The 18,540-nt window shown below is 37.6% G+C and overlaps 2 protein-coding genes across 2 annotated transcripts in view; one reads left to right on the top strand and one right to left on the bottom strand.

Annotated features, from left to right (window-relative positions):
- Positions 1-5,619: 5,619 nt before the first annotated feature.
- IIM1 (insect intestinal mucin) lies at positions 5,620-11,296 on the bottom strand. The gene is made up of 6 exons (XM_073082286.1): positions 11,284-11,296; positions 10,276-11,003; positions 9,421-9,496; positions 7,450-7,464; positions 6,683-7,362; positions 5,620-5,748 (listed from the first exon to the last, which is right to left on the bottom strand). Exons 1-6 carry the CDS (start codon positions 11,288-11,290, stop codon positions 5,668-5,670), a joined length of 1,587 nt encoding a protein of 528 aa, XP_072938387.1. The 5' UTR covers positions 11,291-11,296; the 3' UTR covers positions 5,620-5,667.
- Positions 11,297-12,382: 1,086 nt separating this feature from the next.
- Positions 12,383-18,540, top strand: part of LOC140749241 (voltage-dependent calcium channel subunit alpha-2/delta-3) — a 35,704-nt gene continuing 29,546 nt past the window's right edge. Inside the window, exons 1-10 of the mRNA XM_073082285.1 lie at positions 12,383-12,800; positions 12,881-13,145; positions 13,516-13,681; positions 14,286-14,417; positions 14,740-15,020; positions 15,120-15,349; positions 16,244-16,466; positions 16,711-16,851; positions 18,171-18,263; positions 18,372-18,395. Coding sequence (XP_072938386.1) covers positions 12,541-12,800; positions 12,881-13,145; positions 13,516-13,681; positions 14,286-14,417; positions 14,740-15,020; positions 15,120-15,349; positions 16,244-16,466; positions 16,711-16,851; positions 18,171-18,263; positions 18,372-18,395 — 1,815 coding nt within the window. The 5' untranslated portion in view covers positions 12,383-12,540. The remainder of the gene's footprint in view (positions 12,801-12,880; positions 13,146-13,515; positions 13,682-14,285; positions 14,418-14,739; positions 15,021-15,119; positions 15,350-16,243; positions 16,467-16,710; positions 16,852-18,170; positions 18,264-18,371; positions 18,396-18,540) is intronic.

Below are 18,540 nucleotides of genomic sequence, written 5' to 3'. Positions count from 1 at the left end.
AACACCCTGCGAGCGAGTGGGTCCAATCCATGTAAATTCAGACCTAACGTATTAATACTCAAATACAACATCCAAGTTGACGTTGATACAACAAAATTTATCATCTATTGTTTCTCTCCCATCACCATCAAGCTAATACACGAGCGACAGCCCGACTAACGACTGTCATTGGCTGTCGCTGCCGACAAGCTGCGACTATCGTCGGCTACGCAGCTTGTCGTTCGTGTCAAGAGCCATGAGAAAATACTCGTTGTTCATTCCCAAAACCACACTAACCTGGTCTAACCTAACCACCATTAAATTCTAACATCGACCAAACTACCCAACTTAACTGCTTACTACTACCTACCTACTTAACTGATAGATCTCTCTTTATAGGTGATAGAACCCTCTTTGGTACGATTCTGGAGGAACCACCGACACACCTATTTCTGCATAACAACAGTGTTAAGTGCTGCTGTATTCTGGTTTGAAGGGTGTGGTAAGGCATACTTATACGAGGTGTAAATAAAATAAATGAGCCAGATTGCTGCCCCGCGGTAGTGCACCCAATACACTAGCAGCCTCGTTGTATTGCTAAACTTATTTGTTGACCGAGGTAAGCTCCAGCTCTTGGGTCACCAGAGGTCTCAATCAAGCGCAAAGGCTATTCTTTATAAAATTGCTTCGCTTCTGGTCCCCACGCTCCCATCGTCTCAACTGCAAAGGGCACAAATATATAATTCTGTGAAATAGCAGCATATTTGCGCCGCTTCACAGCCACCGCAGATTCGGCCGCCGCACCAGCAAGCATCGAGGTCGCCCGAATATGAGACGGTGCCATGGTGTCAACACATGTACCATCCCATACCAAGGACCTCGCCTGTTTCCAGGGAACGAGTGTCAAACCATCTGGCCGCTTGCCATCATCACGCACTATGCCGATCGGCTCCAGGGTAGCCGGTACGTTGATGGTGACAAGAGCCCGACGGATAACGTCGTTGATGTATGCGTGGCGCGACATACGGCCGGCATTGTGTTGGCACGAGAGACCGTGATGACCAGATTGATCGACACCTTCTCCGCAGACACAACGATGTGGCTCATTGATTTTTAAGCCAAGACGCAGGCACAGACATAGGGACAAAGTGGAATTATCTAAAAGGGTCCCTATGTTGCTTGATGGAAGAGCCTGTAGCCAGAAACCGGACTCTCGTTCCGATACTGCTAAAAGACGAGCCCGCTCTGTTATATCATCTGTAGTATTTTAAAAGTAATTCACATGTTAATTTACAGAGAGGCTCGTCCTATAATTTTTGAACATTTAATAGTTTTGGAAAATATTGATTTGGGCAGGCCATTACCCAAACAGGGCTTCACTCATGTACGCAACGTCGTAGTTCATTAGGGATTTTGATAATATTTTCGAAAATAGGTCTTGCGTACTGTGAGTTGAAGACAAAAATGCTGGGAGCGAAACACTAGAAATTTTACGTACTCCCAAACCTCCGTACCTAATAGGTAATGAGGCTTGGGTCCAAGCGCGGTCCGAAATTTGGCAATTAAATAGGGTTCATAATGTTATATGGATGATGGAGTCAATGTCATTGATTTGATTTGATTTGATTTGACATATGGGAATTAAACTTAAATAACCTGTCTGAAACCTAATTAAATTTTTTAATTTGATTTTGAGTGGATGAATGAATGGAATCTTCAAACATAGGTGCGCCGAGTAAGTGTTTATCCAGATTCTTTATGTTAGGAGCCAAAACGTCAAATTTTTCAAGAATTTTTTCTTCTGGTGATTTGTCAGAATTTATAAATAATTCACACTTCGAATAATTTAGGTCAAGACCAATTTCTTTAAATTTGGTAATTAAATATTCTAAATCATTTAGGACCGAACTCACTTCACCACCTAGAGTACCATCATCCAAATACCAGATGTTTAATTTAGAATTTAACTGTGATATGATAGGATGAATAGCTAGACTAAAATGGCCGGCCCAAGGGGATCACCCTGGTGGCAACCGACGGAAGACAAAATGGAATGATTTCGATACATTAATTTTGATGGGGAACTATAGCATTGCCAAATATATTTGTAAATAGATGGAACATTATTTTTAATTTCTTGTAGCAGAGTTCCCCTATTAACCGAATTAAAAGCATTTTTTACGTCAAGCTTCAATAACACTTCCCCTCCGTTACTTTGTAAAAAGGTCCGTGTTGCGTGGACTGCAGGCTCACAGCCACCCTTGCTTCCAAAGTCGAGTTGTATTGGTACACATTTTTCATTTATAGTATGTGCTAAACACTTACAACAAACTTTGGAAGCAAGGCGACGAAAAGTGCAGCCCACAGCAATAGGTCTAATACCGCCACCTTTTTTTGCAATGCTCAAATATTTGCACCATATAAGGTGGCAGTAATGTTATCGTTAATTTTTCCTTGTAACATAAAATTAATCAGACTAGTAATGTCCTCCAGTAAGGCTCTACCAGCCTCGCCTGTTGAACCGCATGTTAGGTATTTTAAGTGTTGTGGTGAAAGACCATCTAAAACCCCAGCAGAGCTATTTCTGAAGGACATTATCGCTGATAAAACTTCTTTTGAATTTACTCGTAGAGAGTTGTCAATAGCTAGTAGTGGATCAGGGAGTTGAAGTGTTAATGGAGCTGACTGATGTTTTTCCCCAAGCGCCAAAATAGTATCTGTACACGCATTAGAAATGCATTAGAACATTTAAATCGCTCTACTGTAAAGTTGTGAAAACGCACTTGCACCAGTTTACGTAGGACCCGTCGATACAAACATACGTTCGAAAAACATTACCTTCCTCATTCAGGTCAAATAGCTTTTGTTCATAAACTCAAATATCCAAATTTTCGATAATCCGAATGCCGTACGACAACAAATAGTTCGCTTAATCGAGTTTCTACTCGAGTAGTATTATGGCTAATTGTAATAACTATTCCTAATTTAAATATGTCTATTGTGTGTAGCGAAAATACACAATTAAAAGAAGGCTATGTGAACTTGGTACCTGACTTTGAAAAATCGAACTTTTTTTATGATTTCTATAAACTATGGTAAGTAGTTAGTTGTAAAAAAATTCTGACCTTGAAAAAAAATTTGAAGCCGACATTGAAAAATCGAACTTTTTTTAATGATTACAATAAATTATAGTGGGTAGTTCTTTGAAGTAACTTTCTTTCGATAAAAGTAACTCAGAAACACAATTAAAAGACTTTGAAAAGTATCTCGATCGAGATTCCAATAAAATTATTACAACTACAAACGAAATTATCGCCACTATTAACGAAAAATAAGTACTACAAACTAAATAAATCTACTGCAAACAAAATAGACTTACTACAAACGAAATTATCCTCACTACAAACGAAATAAATACACTACAAATGAAAATATTGCTACTACAAACGAAACAGAGTTACTACAAACGAAAATATCACTACTATAAAAGAAATAGAGTAACTACAAACGAAATTATCACTACTGCAAACGAAACAGAGATACTACAAACGGAATTATCGCTACTACAAACGAAATAGAGCTACTACAAACGAATTATCGCGTATATGAATAAAACAGAGACAGTACAGTCTTTTAATTGTGTTTCTAAGTTACTTTTATCGAAAGAGTGTTACTTCAAAGAACTACCCACTATAGTCTATTCTAACTATTCATATAGTCTAATATAATAAAAAGTTCGCTTTTTCAATGTCGGGTTCAAATTTTTTTTCAAGGTCACCAATTTTTTTTTGGGGCAACTACAAACGAATTATTTTTTACTACAAACAACTACTTACCATAGTCTCTAGGAATCATAAAAAAAGTTCAATTTTCCAAAGTCGGATGCCAAGTTCACATAGCCTTTAAAGAATCAATAAAACTCGATACAGCCCAACAGTTTGCGTCTTACAGTGATGCGATTTCTTAAGATATACACAATGGCAAGAACATAAATACCTACATCCAATGAATGCCTACATCCAAAATAAAATATTAACATTTTTATTGCTTTAAAAAAATTAATCCTTACTAACTTTTAATTTTCAAATGACCTTTAAAAGTATGAAACCTTCATAGCGATGTTCATTTTTTACAACTGTGAGGGTGGGTAGGTAGTCTTCGTACGGTACGGTTGATTTTCGTACGGTGTAAAAATCGGCTACTTAGGACACGGAAAAGCGTGGCTAAAATGCGGGTTTATGTCACAAAGTGCTATAAAATAATATAGTCTATATTTAACATACAAAAGAAAAAAAACAAAAACCAAGAACGTAGAAGGTTCATTGAACTTTAATCACCGATGACTATTGGACTACGCTTAATCTTATGAACAATTCATTCTAAATAATTCACTCTGTAATGGATTAATCCCTGATCGGAGTGTGTAGTCCACTATCAGACAAGAGCACGTGCACTGTACATGTACACACGTTTTCCACCATGCTACAATATCTCTACGCCGTAGAATTCATCTACAGACAGCGTTGCGTTGGACGACCCGCGTGGCGGAGCGGTCACCATACCGGTCTGACGCGCAAAGGGTCCCGGGTTCGATCCCCGGCCAGACAGATATCTAAATGATGAATTTAGATTTCTGTTCCTGGGTCTGGGTGTTTGTGTATTTGTCTGTGTGTCCATGGCACTCACGACACAGGGAATCTTAATGTGGGGCTGTGAGTGTAGAAAGCGTTTATTTATTTATTTATTTGTCCGTTGCATGCCGCGGTGGACAAAACATTAACCCATAGGTGCAATATGTGTGGACATATTTTAACAATAATAATATAGTACCTATGTAATGATTATAACGATTTATTGAAATTTATATTTCACAAAAAATATTTTTTGTGAAAATAAATATATAAGCTGTGTTCACCTGAAATCGCAAGAACACGATTGAACAATAAATTATGTATTAGAAATTAAGTACCGATGGTGTATCTTGTGTTAAATATAACCTTAAAATAAATAAATATATATTTATATCATAACATAGTCGGGCAAACAGGGGCCGTGACTATCAAAATATTGTATAATAAAATATGCTTTTGTTTGCCATGGCCGGCGTTGACGTCTATGGGCTACAATGTCGATTTAATATAAGGTTGACTGCATGGCAGTATGCATCTTACATAAGAAGCATATCAAAATCTGGAGAACATATTTGGAAGCAAGTCCCCAGTTTTAACTTTAGTCAGTGTAAGTAGCCATGGACATCTGTAAATCAATTCCAGATAGACTAGAGACTTGAGGTGGATCACAGATGCATTGCTACCTCTGAGGACTAAGTTTAAACGACTCAGATATGTATGTATTCCCTAACAGGTTCTTAAAAGCGGAGCACACCAGCTCTTAACACTGCTCTTATTAGAGAAGAATAGATGTGGTGGCTGTCCCTCCAGAATCGAACCAAAGAGTTCTACAACCTTCAAATTTTATTATTATACCTAATCTGTTCCGGAGCGTCATGCAGTTCTCTACAAGCTTCCCCAAATTACATAATAAAGATGTTCTTAGCAGCAGAAATTAACTTGGTGTTACAATCATTATAAAATAGGGACAATAAGGTAAAAATACAGTGTTAAGTTAAATACTATATTTATTTAACAAGGCATAAGAGAAAACATATTTGTCAGATAAGAATTTGTTTTAAACTCTTAACATACGTCTGTTTTCGAAATGCTTGTTGAAAGAGGTCACGCAGCCGGCGTTGATGGGCCAATCGCAAACCTGGAAATGAGAATTTTATGACAATAAAATTGTGTATGCATTTCTTGTATACTTATAAACTAGGACTTATAAACTGGATTATGAGACACCATCAATACCAACAATCCATTATCATCATACCAGCAGTACTAAGAATAAGTGATGACCAAGAATGAGAAGAATTAAGCCATAGTGTACCTGGTTGGCTAAGTGCGTACGGTATACTTTTACACACCTTTGAGAACTATGTTTTAATCTGTAATAAACCTCAGATAAGATTAGGTTTCTACTCTGATGTCAAAGGTTGATCACAGATGTGTTGCTTTCCCTGAGAACTGAGTTGGCACGCCTCGGATAAGTATGTCTGACTCTTTTACACCTTTAAACCAGAAAACTGCAGCGCTCAACACTACAGTTATTGGGCAGCAATAGGCGTGGCGATGGTGCCTTTGGAGTCGCATCTCTTTTGAATGACCCAGTTAACACAGAAAGGACATTGTGCCATCACTCGTAATTAATTAATAATTATTATAAAGGTCTTAACATTTTGACTTTTCATTTAATTTTGGTTACGAATGTGTTACGAATATTGGTCTAAAGTTTAAAATCTAAACTCGAAATAATCTACATTTTAATTTTCTGAATTAATTAATTTTTTTATAACGTTAATTAATGTAAGTTGTTCATAAAGAAGCACTAATAACATGAAAAGCAAAAGGGAGTTCCGAGGTTCGGATCTCGCACGGTCTTCTGATTTTTCAAAGTTGCCTATTACAAAATATTATCACTTGCTTTAACGGTGACGGATAACATCGTGAGAAAACCGGAAGACACCTAACCATAAACAAAAGTTCACAAGGATTTGTGAATTGTATCATACCCCTCTCACTTTGAAAGAAGACCCGTGTCCAACAATAAGGTAATAATGAGTTGACGACGTTTATAAATATGTTACCTGCAGGACCCTGTTGAAGTGCAGTGAGCTGGGACACCGCCTCTGCACCTTTCTGCCCCACACGCAGTAGTAGAAGAGATTGCAGTCATCTTCATGAGGCAATAGCCAATGAACATGGGGATTTACTGGGCATCCATTTTCTAGAAAATCGGGGTCGGGAATGGGTTCAGGTTCGGGTTCTGGTTCAGGTTCTGGTTCTGGTTCGGGCTCTGGTTCGGGTTCTGGTTCTGGTTCGGGTTCTGGTTCAGGTTCTGGTTCGGGTTCTGGTTCAGGTTCTGGCTCGGGTTCGGGTTCGGGTTCTGGTTCGGGTTCTGGTTCAGGTTCGGGCTCAGGTTCAGGTTCTGGTTCTGGTTCTGGTTCTGGCTCTGGCTCGGGCTCTGGCTCAGGTTCCGGTTCCGGTTCAGGTTCTGGCTCAGGCTCAGGTTCGGGAATTACCCTATCAGTACAATCCACGTTTTCCTTCCAATCGCACTGCCAGTAATCTAAGTTGAAATAAAGTCCATCGGGGCAAACCATTGGAACCGGCACCCCAAAGGTACACTTGTAGAACATGTCACAATTTTCATGACGAAGCAGCAACTCAATGTTCCAATTTTCCTCCTGCTCTTTAGGACATTCAGTCGCGAAGTCATAACGTAATGCGGTGGCAGTTGTTGCCACGAAGGCCAATATCCAGAGCACTGGAAAAAAATAGGTACATATTTATTGTTATGACTTAATCATTTGAATTACTCAATATATATTAGAATAAATTAAATTTAAGGTACCTTTCATGATTGTTTCTGAAAATGCTATGGATGTATGAACCAAATCTGTTTCATTTTATACCTAAAGCAGAATTTAAGTTTATCTCGCAAATCTTGTACTATTATCTGTTTATCGAAATTGATTAATATTTTCTAAGGTTATGCGATTGATATAATATAGATGAAGGAACGATATGTTATAGATATACGAATTAGTGCTATTCTATTCGCGATTGCGGAAAAGTTTGCAACTTGTTGATGTCGACCATTGATATGTAACACAAATATAATTGTCATCAATTCACTACTGTCTTTTAGCTAAGAACGGGTGTGCCCTCACGATAAGAGAGTTTCGGCAATGACCTACCATATAGATGTTATAACAAATAAAACGTCTTATAACAATAAGTTACCACCTAACTTATTATAACACAAGCGATTTGGCATTGCAGCACAGCAACACTAACTCTCTTTGTTTAATTCTTTGGTCGCGCTCGAGTATTTGAGCATGGCTTCGACCGCATACGTTATTGTAGTATTGCTTAAGTGAGATAGAGCCAAGGTCGCGTCTATAACAGGGGTCCCTAATTTGAGATTATCCCACTTCTGAATTGAAAGAATAAAACTATTTCTTGAAGCAAATTACAACTTATATTATTCCCGCGCAAAATACAACTCAAGCGTCAACACCGTTTTTTTTCTTTTCTATAAGAAAACCACCACATTCTAATTTTGCTGGCGTAGACACTGTGGCTGTGACAACTAGAGCTCTATGGATCCGACTGTTAGGTGTCCATAGTTAACGAGAGAGATTGAATATGATCTAAATCAACAGACAATTTAAATTTTATTTATGTTATTTATGGAAACGCCTGGTTTATTTTATTTCAGTAGCCGCGATCATATTGATAATTACTAATAAAATGCTATCTATTATCACAATCAGTAAAAAAGACGCTTAAGGCAATCATGGATTATGTTTCGGCAACTCCCACAACTCTGAAATGCCGATATATTGCAAATATAACGATGAGTTAAGAAAACCACAGTCACAAATTTCTATTGTCTTCCCTATTATTTCTATTTTATTTCTGTTGTATCCCCTGCCTGTCGTAAGAGGCGACTAAAAGGGGGCTTCCGGGGTTGCGGGTGACAAGAGTGGGAGCTCAAACCGCCCAGCCAGCGGCCCCGGGAAGGACGACGGTATGTGTGGTCGCATACCGTTGTACGCACCAGACGGTGTGGCGAGCGCCCAGGGCTCCGGTTGCGTTCCTTTGGAGATCCCGGAGCCCTCTACGCAGCGCCGAGGACGGCCACCGGGGGGGTTTTAGTGCGGTAAGAATCCCACATAACCCTACGTCGCTCCCACGACACCGGGTACTTTTTAAAGGTTTCCCCCTAGTAAACAAAAAAAAAAGTCACAAATTTCTAATTAGTCTCGTTTCAACTTCAGTGATATCACATACACATACATTACCACTACGCCTCATAACGACAGATTTTACGAGTAAGAGACAAGCAACGTAACAAGTTATAAACACACAGTTTAATATTATAAGAGTTTTGTCCTAATTAACTCTGTAGATAAATAGCTATAGGCTACAAGTATCTGTCATTATAAAGTGGATTGATGTCATGACCGTTTATTTTACGAAAAAAAAAGATCTGAAGACTACATAGAGTAAATCTGCGTTGATTTTGCTTTATTATATTGGCTGCTAAGCTGTATTTGACCAAACTCATTGCTTAAATTTGATGCAAATTTAACTTTGATGGCAACTAACCATTTGTTATCATTAGTCGTGTACTTTATTCCAAGCTTCCTTAAGTATTGAATAGACAGGTTCTGATATATTGAATTGAACTGTGATAACTGTGATAAGTTAGACGCAGCAGGATATATACAATAAGACAATAAATAAAGTGCTTGCTTAAATATATTTGATTAACAATCCATAAAAGAAACCAATTTTAATAAATAAATATTTTAACTTCTGAATTTGCGTCTACCCTCGAAATGCTTATTGAAGGAGGTCAAACAGCCGGCGTCATTGGGCCAATCGCATACCTGGAAAATATAAATTGAATATTAAAAACAATATTTATTCAATATATAAGGATTCAATAAATATAAAAATGTAGGTACGCCTAATAACTTTAGTAGAAGCACAATGCACATGTGTTGCGTCCCTTGAAGACAATGTTGGAATGCCTTGTATAGGGTTATCTGTGTTATCAGAATCAGTGGTTTATGTGGTGTAGTCGTAATCATACGAATAAGAATGAACAATGTCATAATGAGACCTTTAATTCCTTTAATTGACTGTGACTGCTTACGGCCGGTCTCAATAACTAACATTTAACTAAAAGTTAAATTAGCTACCAAAAGTAGCTGATGACAGTTGTTTGCGTTTCAATAACTCAAGATAGTTAGAAATTTTAACTTTTACTATTTATCTATCTTTGGGAGGGCTTTGTGCTTACCATAGTTAGGTTGAGCCATACACAAATGACATAAAGCGCATCAATAACATTCTGACAGCTTACATTAGTTAGTTTGAAATACCATCTGTCAATAATTTGCTATCTCTCAAAATCGGGCTGTAATCGCCAGATAAAGCATTATAAATAATATTTTTTCTTACAATAATGGTGTTATTTTGTGATTAGAGTGATAATAAGAAGAATGAGGCCAGTATATTTGACTCTGGTGCGAAAATAGAAGTTGTAGAACGCACTATTGAAATAGCGTCTATAGGCTCGTCTATATATATATTAGCGTCTTGTTCAAATTGTTCTAAACTCTAAACCGCTTAATTTCTAAATTCTAGTAATTAAGTATATTACCTGAAGATCCCTGTTGAAGTGCAGCGAGCTGGGACACTGCCTCTGCACCTTTCTGCCCCAAACGCAGTAGTAGAAGAGATTGCAGTCATCTTTATGAGGCAATAACCAATGAACATGGGGATTTACTGGGCAGCCATTTTCTAGAAAGTCGGGGTCAGGTACGGGTTCAGGTTCGGGTTCGGGTTCGGGTTCGGGTTCGGGTTCGGGTTCGGGTTCGGGTTCGGGTTCGGGTTCGGGTTCGGGTTCGGGTTCGGGTTCGGGTTCGGGTTCGGGTTCGGGTTCGGGTTCGGGTTCTGGCTCGGGTTCTGGTTCTGGTTCAGGCTCAGGCTCGGGTTCTGGTTCTGGTTCAGGTTCAGGCTCGGGTTCTGGTTCAGGCTCAGGCTCCGGTTCTGGTTCAGGTTCAGGCTCTGGCTCCGGCTCAGGTTCAGGTTCAGGCTCGGGTTCTGGCTCCGGTTCAGGCTCAGGTTCAGGTTCTGGTTCGGGAATTACTCTATCAGTACAATCGACATTTTCCTTCCAGTCGCACTGCCAGTAATCTAAGTTGAAGTAAAGTCCGTTGGGGCAAACCCTTTCAACTGGTACTCCAAACGTGCACTGGTAGAACTTATTACAGTCTTCATGGCGCAGCAACAACTCAATTTCCCAATCTACCACCTGTTCTTTAGGACATTCATTCTCAACACGTAATGCGGTGGCAGCTGTTGCTACGAAGGCCAATATCCAAAGCACTGAAAAAAATTATAACATACATTTTTTTATATGAGATTGAATGTTGATGCAATCCATCTATGCAAATGGGCAAATGGTCACTTCTGAACATCTGTAACCAACTTCATGTAGAATATGGGTTCTGCCCAAAATCGATCACAAATATGTTTTCACTCCTGAGGTCCACACTTTCCTATCCAAACACAAAAACTGTTTCACACTGTAAATAGAATAGTAATTTGAAAATGTTTAAAAAATAAAACACAAAAAAATAAACTATAATAAAGTAATTCAAGGTACCTTTCATGGTCCGTTCCTTAATATGTTATGCCTGTTAACTTTCAAATCTATTGCATTTTATAGCAAATGGAGAATTTTGGTCTATCTCGCAAATCTTGTACTATCGAAATCGATTTTTATCTTCTAATGTTATTTGACTGTTTTAATTAAGATGGTGCATCGATATTGTACAGAGATATCATATACAGAGTGTACCTAGAAGTGTATCATTAGATTTGATAATATATGTGTATTTGGCTTGCCGAGGATCGAATCTTACTATCCTAGAAAGTAAGTCCAACTAAATTTAAATTAGTTTTTTCGGGTACGGGTAAACGCTAGACGATATCGTGTTCCGTGTTTCCTTATGATAGAGACTGTACTAAATGCATTCAAAAAATGTAATAAGTTGTACCAATAGATACAGTCCTTCAGAAATCTGTATAACTTTGAGGAAAGTACTTTGTTCTATTTTAAATCGGTTTGTCTCCATGGGCATGGTCTTCTTCATTTGAATGAGAAGTCACGGAGCGTTTTTCTTCTGCATACCGTGGATGCGGAATAGCTGTGTTGTTTAAAAACTTACGACACCGCAGTTTTGCGCGATAAAGTAGCCGGTACGGTTACGTATTAGCTGTAGGACTGTAATCGATAAAATTTATGGCGCCCAACGTCGGGCCGCAGTGGAAATAAATGGCAAGAGACACGCTCCGTGAGTTCCTACGCACCATGAGTGTTTAACACTTCTATCATACAAACATACTCACACAAAAACGTAAGTTACGCAAAGTTTATTGCACATTTATGTCTAACGAGCTTTTCGCGAATGACAAGATAACTTACAACTATCTCTACCTTCCAGTTCTATTTCTATCAAAACTTTAAAAAAATACCCTATTTAGGTTTTCATAATGATAATTTATGATATTTTGTTACCTTGCAGAAAAATTAACGACGTTTTAAAACGGCAATTATTTTGATATAACAGACAGACGCCCGCATCATTTATTCATAGATAAACTATTATTTCGTGAGTTAGGTAAGTATGTCGGGAAAGTCGAGCGTCGCCCCAATTCGCGAGGGGAGGCAGCCGGCGCCGGCCTGGCGGGAGCCGCAAACGCCGTGGAAGCTGCACAGTCTCCGTATCTTACGCGCGTGCGACACGTCGTTCCTCCAACCATGGGAGCCATCCATGTACTTTGTGAAACACTAACATAATACTATAAATATTTAATTTATTAATCCCTACTACTCAGTTTAAACAGTAAATGTGAGAAAATGAATCGAAATTTACTTTTTCTTGTCCTTTTATACTACACAAATACCGTTATATCGAAAAACGTAACCAATAAACCCGTTCCAGTAAGTAGCATAAAAAAATCTCTCGAAGAACATCAGTTCACGCTTACTACGGTCAACAAAAGTAAAACAAAAAGTGTGCCCGCTAAAATCACTAATGTAGTTAAAACTAACCAACCTATTAAACCGATTATTGCTAACAAGAAAAAGAAAGTGATAAATGTTATTCCACCAGATTTGTAAGTTTTAGTTACTAAAATACTTCCTTTTTTCTTTCTGTTTGTATATGTGTTGATTATTGATATTAAAATTATTACAGAATAAAAACATGGGCCTCAGAAATATCGGAAAAGCTTTTTGATATCGAAAGAAGAGTAGTGCGCAGAGATGTTCTCTTGAAAAGCTTTTCAGACATAAAGGTTGAGGTTCGCAATGGATCAGCTATCGTAGAAAAAGCAGCGAAGGCTTTAGAAGACTTATTGATCAGACGAGGACAGGCCGCAGATGCCATTATGCGTAAAGCAGAAGAACTGGCTGCTCAGAGGACGGAAGTACCACCAAAATATACCTTCGATAGTAGCATCGTTAGTATAAACCTTATTTAAATCCCTTATGTGGTTAATAGTTCTTTTGTTTCGGATGGCGCATCGGATGGCACCACCATTACCATCCACTCGTACCTAAGTACTACTGTTATTGTTGATACCTTAGCGTAGAATTTGTCGATCCGTAATAATATGTAGTCATAACGTAATATTTAAATATTTACATATATGAAACTTAAAAAAGAGATGAAAAGATGGCGTAATCGCAACGCTACGTAATAGAAGAATTTAAAGCAGGAAGTAAAGCTGTATTTTTTATCATATTCTAATATCACTTTTTAAGTGCATCAGTATTTACAAGGAGGATATAGTAAAAAAATACTAAATAGTTAAATACAAATTCTTTCAGAAATTGGATGTTTTCAAGCCACTGGAACCTGCTGAAGATATGTACACGATTGAACTTACATGTAAGAGCTCAAATAAAGTAAAACTGCAGAGAAGTGAACGCTTCGATGGCATGATCTCGTTGGAGACTACCAGCGTGTACGTAGCCGCGGAAGTTTTTGAATGTGGTAATTATTTTGATTTTATAAATGTAACCAACGAACAAGCAGTCTTATTGTAAAGCTACGCATTTAGTACATGAAATGATTTCTGTATTCGTTTTGTTTTTATTTCATCTGGACTCTAAAAGTTTCCTGATAACAAAATAATTGTATTTTAATCTCCATATTATTAGTATCTACCGACATTGTGATTATATTCTTCATGATTTCAATAAACATGTGCAACAATCATCATATTTTAAGGTGGTAGAACCCTTTGTGGTTCGACTCCGGCGGCACCACCGCCACACCTATTTCTGCTTAATAACAGCAGTGTTAGGCGCTGCTGTGTTCCGTTTTGTAGGGTGTGGTAAGGGAGACATACTTTTCCGAGGCGTTCCAGCTTAGTCCTCAGGGGTAGCGGCGCATCTGTCGCCGACCTCAGGTAGGAATATCTAACCCTATCTGGGGTTGATCACAGATGTCCATGGGCGGCAGTAGCCACTTACCATCAGGTGGACTGCATGCTCGTCTGTTACTCCTATATTATAAAAAAAAAAAAATCCTCGGATTGGATGGAGATTATAGAATTTTATATACTTAACTGGTTTATTCCTATTAATTATTTCAGATCCACGGGTAATCAAACACTTGTATTGGTCAGAAGGGTTACTGAAAACATTCAGAGAAAACTACGCCCAAGACGCTACATTAGACTTTCAGTACATGTGCAGCGCCAAAGGATTCCTAAGACATTACCCTGGTTTGTGTCTAAAATTACTATAGATTTTCGAAACGAATGTTATAGTAGCTAACGAGCTTGTGATTCACTGATAGTAAGTAGTCACTACCCATCATGGACATCTGCAATTATCCCCTGATTGCAATATACCTAAGGTTGGTGATAGTCGCTGCCAATGAGGATCTCATTAGAAAGCCTGCTTCCAAATTAGAACATAGCAAACATTGAAACTATTATTATTAACCAGAGAACAGCAGAAAAAGGAAATAAGTATTTAAAATAATAAGGCTCCCGCACTCGAACCATATAATACCACTAACGTAACCCATTTACATTATTTCAGCGGCATTATGGGAGAATATGTACAAATTAAAAACAGAAGGAGAAGATTTATACGACTGCCGCCTGAGGCCTTGGTACGTAAGCGCGAGTGGGGCTCCGCGGGATGTACTCATACTACTGGATGCCTCAGGGTCGATGCACAACTCATCCAATAGATACATCGCTGAGCAGTTTGCTTTATCTCTCCTGAGCGCCTTGACTGATGACGATAAAGTCAATGTGCTGAGATTCAATATCGTTGTCGAGTCACCGATTAGCTGTTTCAACGAGAAACTTGTGTCGGTTCGTATTTTTATATAACTTTATTGTCTTCTCAGCAAACTTCTTACAACCACATTCATCTGAATCAGTTAATTTTATATATTAATTTGCTGACTCCAGGCGAACCACGTGAATACAGCGGCAATGATGGCAGCGTTAAAACATCAGAAGATGAAGAACGAGACGAAGATGGCAGACGTGCTGACGTACGCAGTGCGAATGCTGCAGACACAGCGCAAGTTACCAGACCGACCACCAGCCTGTCAGCAAGCGATAGTGCTGCTAACTGACAGCTTATACGATAATTATACTGACTTGCTGAGACAACTCGATCCTGAAGGACAAATCAGGTACCCGTTACAACATAAGTTATTATTATAAATACTGCAGGATATTCTAACAACCATATCAATATGACTCGTAAATAAATATGCGATGATTTCCTGGCGTAAAAGGAAGAAGTAGAGAGTCAGTGTAATACAACAGATTAAATAAACAAAAACTGATGAAGTTATAAAGTAGTAAACGATTATTTAAAGTAAAGTGAAAACCTATTTCACAAACAAAGGTTTTTTGATTTAAGTTACAAAATAAAAACAAGTTTAAAGATAGTAATAATAACATAGGGTAATATAATTTCTTACCTTATCTACATATATTATGAGTAATAACGTGTTTTAATGCTATTTTTGTTTACATTAACTTATCTTTACTAATAAATAGATGTCTAGATGTTTAACCTTATTAATAGCAGCTATGAATATCATATTCATTGTTAGAGTTATTATTTTACTTAACTTTTTAACATTGATACTTATATAATGGAATACTGGTTTATCAACTCTATTTATATTTGATTTTGTGTTACTTCCTCCACAAAACATAAGGTGCATGCGCATTATAATAATCACTGCCAGTGGATTTCTTCTTCGTCGTCGCTCTAGATAGTCATAGTAGATGGTCTTCAACATGTTACATTATTTTCTCTTTCTGTAGCTCGCCTCACCATTTGTATTTGGCAGAGACTTTGATACATTCATGTAATTTCCCAATTGTTTACCGATACGCACTTGGCTAGTGAGGTGGACTATGGCCTAATCCTCATATTGAGAGTAATGGGTTGACGACAATTGCCCACCAATTGTTTTAATGTTCTTCGGTCCATCACATCGGCCGTGTAGCCTTTCTTTTCATTAACTTTGAAAACCTTCCCTTAATAATATTAATAATCATTAAATTTTCAGGTTATTCGTCCTATGGTTGCACGATCCCAATGGTCTGCGAGACAACACGCGCCAGCTCGGGCAGTGGGTGAGCTGCGCGCGCGACGGCTACTTCGCGGAGCTCACCACGCACGCTGACGTCACGGAGCAGGTCATGAACATCCTGCGGGTGATGGAGCGTCCCCTGGTGGGCCAACGCAAACACCGACTGAAGATGTACAGTGACGTGTATGCTCACGTTGAGGTATGGCTTCAAGCTATCACATATACCTATTTACTTCATACTTATCAAGTTAACATCAACCCATTACTATCCCTCTACCTTCTGCTTCCGATAATAAAAAAGTCAATCTGAACGGTTCGTGAGTTGTACTCCTTTTACCCTAGTGGTTCATCTCGTGAAACATTTCTTCTGGTAGGTTAAGTTTTCCAGGTGATCTTTGACTAAAATTGGAGATATTTTCAATGTCACGTCACGTTGTTTTTAGGATCCGAGGCGTGGAGAATTCTATTGGCAACAAAAGGAAAACGAAGAACAAGCGTATCGATACAAAGAATTGAGAAAAAATAAAAATAAATTATTGAACGGTTCCCAGATGTTCAAAGACTTCATGCATATGGCTAGTCTTGTAAGTATCATTTACTACTTCATTTTAAGATACCTGTATAGGCAGGAATATTTTCCTAACGGTTTTTAGAGATATTTTAATAAAAACTGCTAGTAAGTGCCTCGTAAATACTTATTTCTTGTGATCAATACTGTACGCTAAAGACTTCGAGTGTATCTGTTTATTATAATCATTGAAAATACTACCGAACAATATTTAATGAATGTAACAACAAAGTAATGTTTCGTTCAATTCCCGGTTATACAAAATTGGCTCTTAACTCAGCTCCTTTCAGCGTGTTTCAGGCTAAATACTGTCGAATTTTGCCATCCACATCTAGCTCACCCCGTATAAGAGATAAATGTCATTGTCAATTCTAGTAGTCAGTTAAATCATGTTACATTAGCTTAATCCGTTAATTGCCGCTACCTTTTATTAACGTTAAATATCAGATACATGTAGTTAATGGAACTTTATCACATTGCAATCAATTATCGGGAAATACACCTGACTACTGTTTGATAATCGATGTTATCTACAGATAATCTTTTCTTAAAAGAAGCCGAACGACCTCTTTTCCATACAAGCTAATGACGCAAAACACACCCTTGAAAGAACCAATAGGACTAGTCTTCGATTTATTGATATTTGCTTGGACATTACTAATTGCATTATGTTACATATGAATTTATTTAATCCCCTTACAAACACTGTTACTTATGATCCCATAACAACTGTCATGGGTATATAACTAATAGAATTGACAAATGAAATAAGTGTTACCTTGTTAAAAGTTAAAATACTTAGTTAAACATGATAAATATACAATTACTTGGATATGTGGTCAAATTTCATTCTTTAAAATCGAAGCAAAATAAATGATATAGGTAATATTGAAGCCAGGTACAAGTCTTCCTCGTACAAAAAAAATCTGATTTCAACAAGGACTAACTATTATGTCCAAAAGTAACCTATTTTTCAAGCTAAACCAACCATATACCTACAGCTTTATTAAAATTGGTTGAGGGATTTCGGTGCGGAGATTAGCATACCTATATATATGTACACATGGACGCACAAATTTATATTGATAGAAATATATTGAAATTATTTAATTATAATATTATTTTAATCAATTATTTTGAGTTATTTTCATGATGTGTTATTTTTATGTGTCCAATTATATAGTCACTGACTGGTACGATTGTATGAGTTAGCATAAAAACGACGAACCGCTTGAGTTGTATTTTGCGCGGGAATAATGAAAGTTGTAAATTGGATCAATTAATAATATATTATGTTAAAATAAATGCTAATGAATATCCACTCAATAATTCCAGGAGAAAAATGGCTATTACTATGAGGGTCAAGATATAAACTATCGCCTACAAGTGAGCGTCTCCGTCCCTGTGTTTGACAGCATTACATTAGAGGTATATTTTCCTGAATTTCTGATTATTTCCAAAACCCCATTTTATTTTGCTAATGTTTTCATCAAACGTACAAGAATATTACAGATTAATTTTGTTGTTTTTTTTCAGAACATCACAATAAAACTGGACGAGGTACATTATAATATGCTATACTCTAAATATTAAGAACAATAAATATAATATACACGATCGATATATTATAACTCATCCGTATATTTAAATAAGTACTAATAGATCAATCCTATGGCTCGACTTGGCGGAGGCACTGCCGTGCCTC

The sequence above is a fragment of the Epargyreus clarus genome, unplaced genomic scaffold, assembly GCF_041222505.1.
Source record: "Epargyreus clarus isolate Ecla_fem2 unplaced genomic scaffold, WU_Ecla_fem_2.2 ptg000017l, whole genome shotgun sequence".
Taxonomy (NCBI): domain Eukaryota; kingdom Metazoa; phylum Arthropoda; class Insecta; order Lepidoptera; family Hesperiidae; genus Epargyreus; species Epargyreus clarus.
Note: the sequence above shows the minus strand (reverse complement) of the source record. Positions and strands in the feature narration are given on the sequence as shown.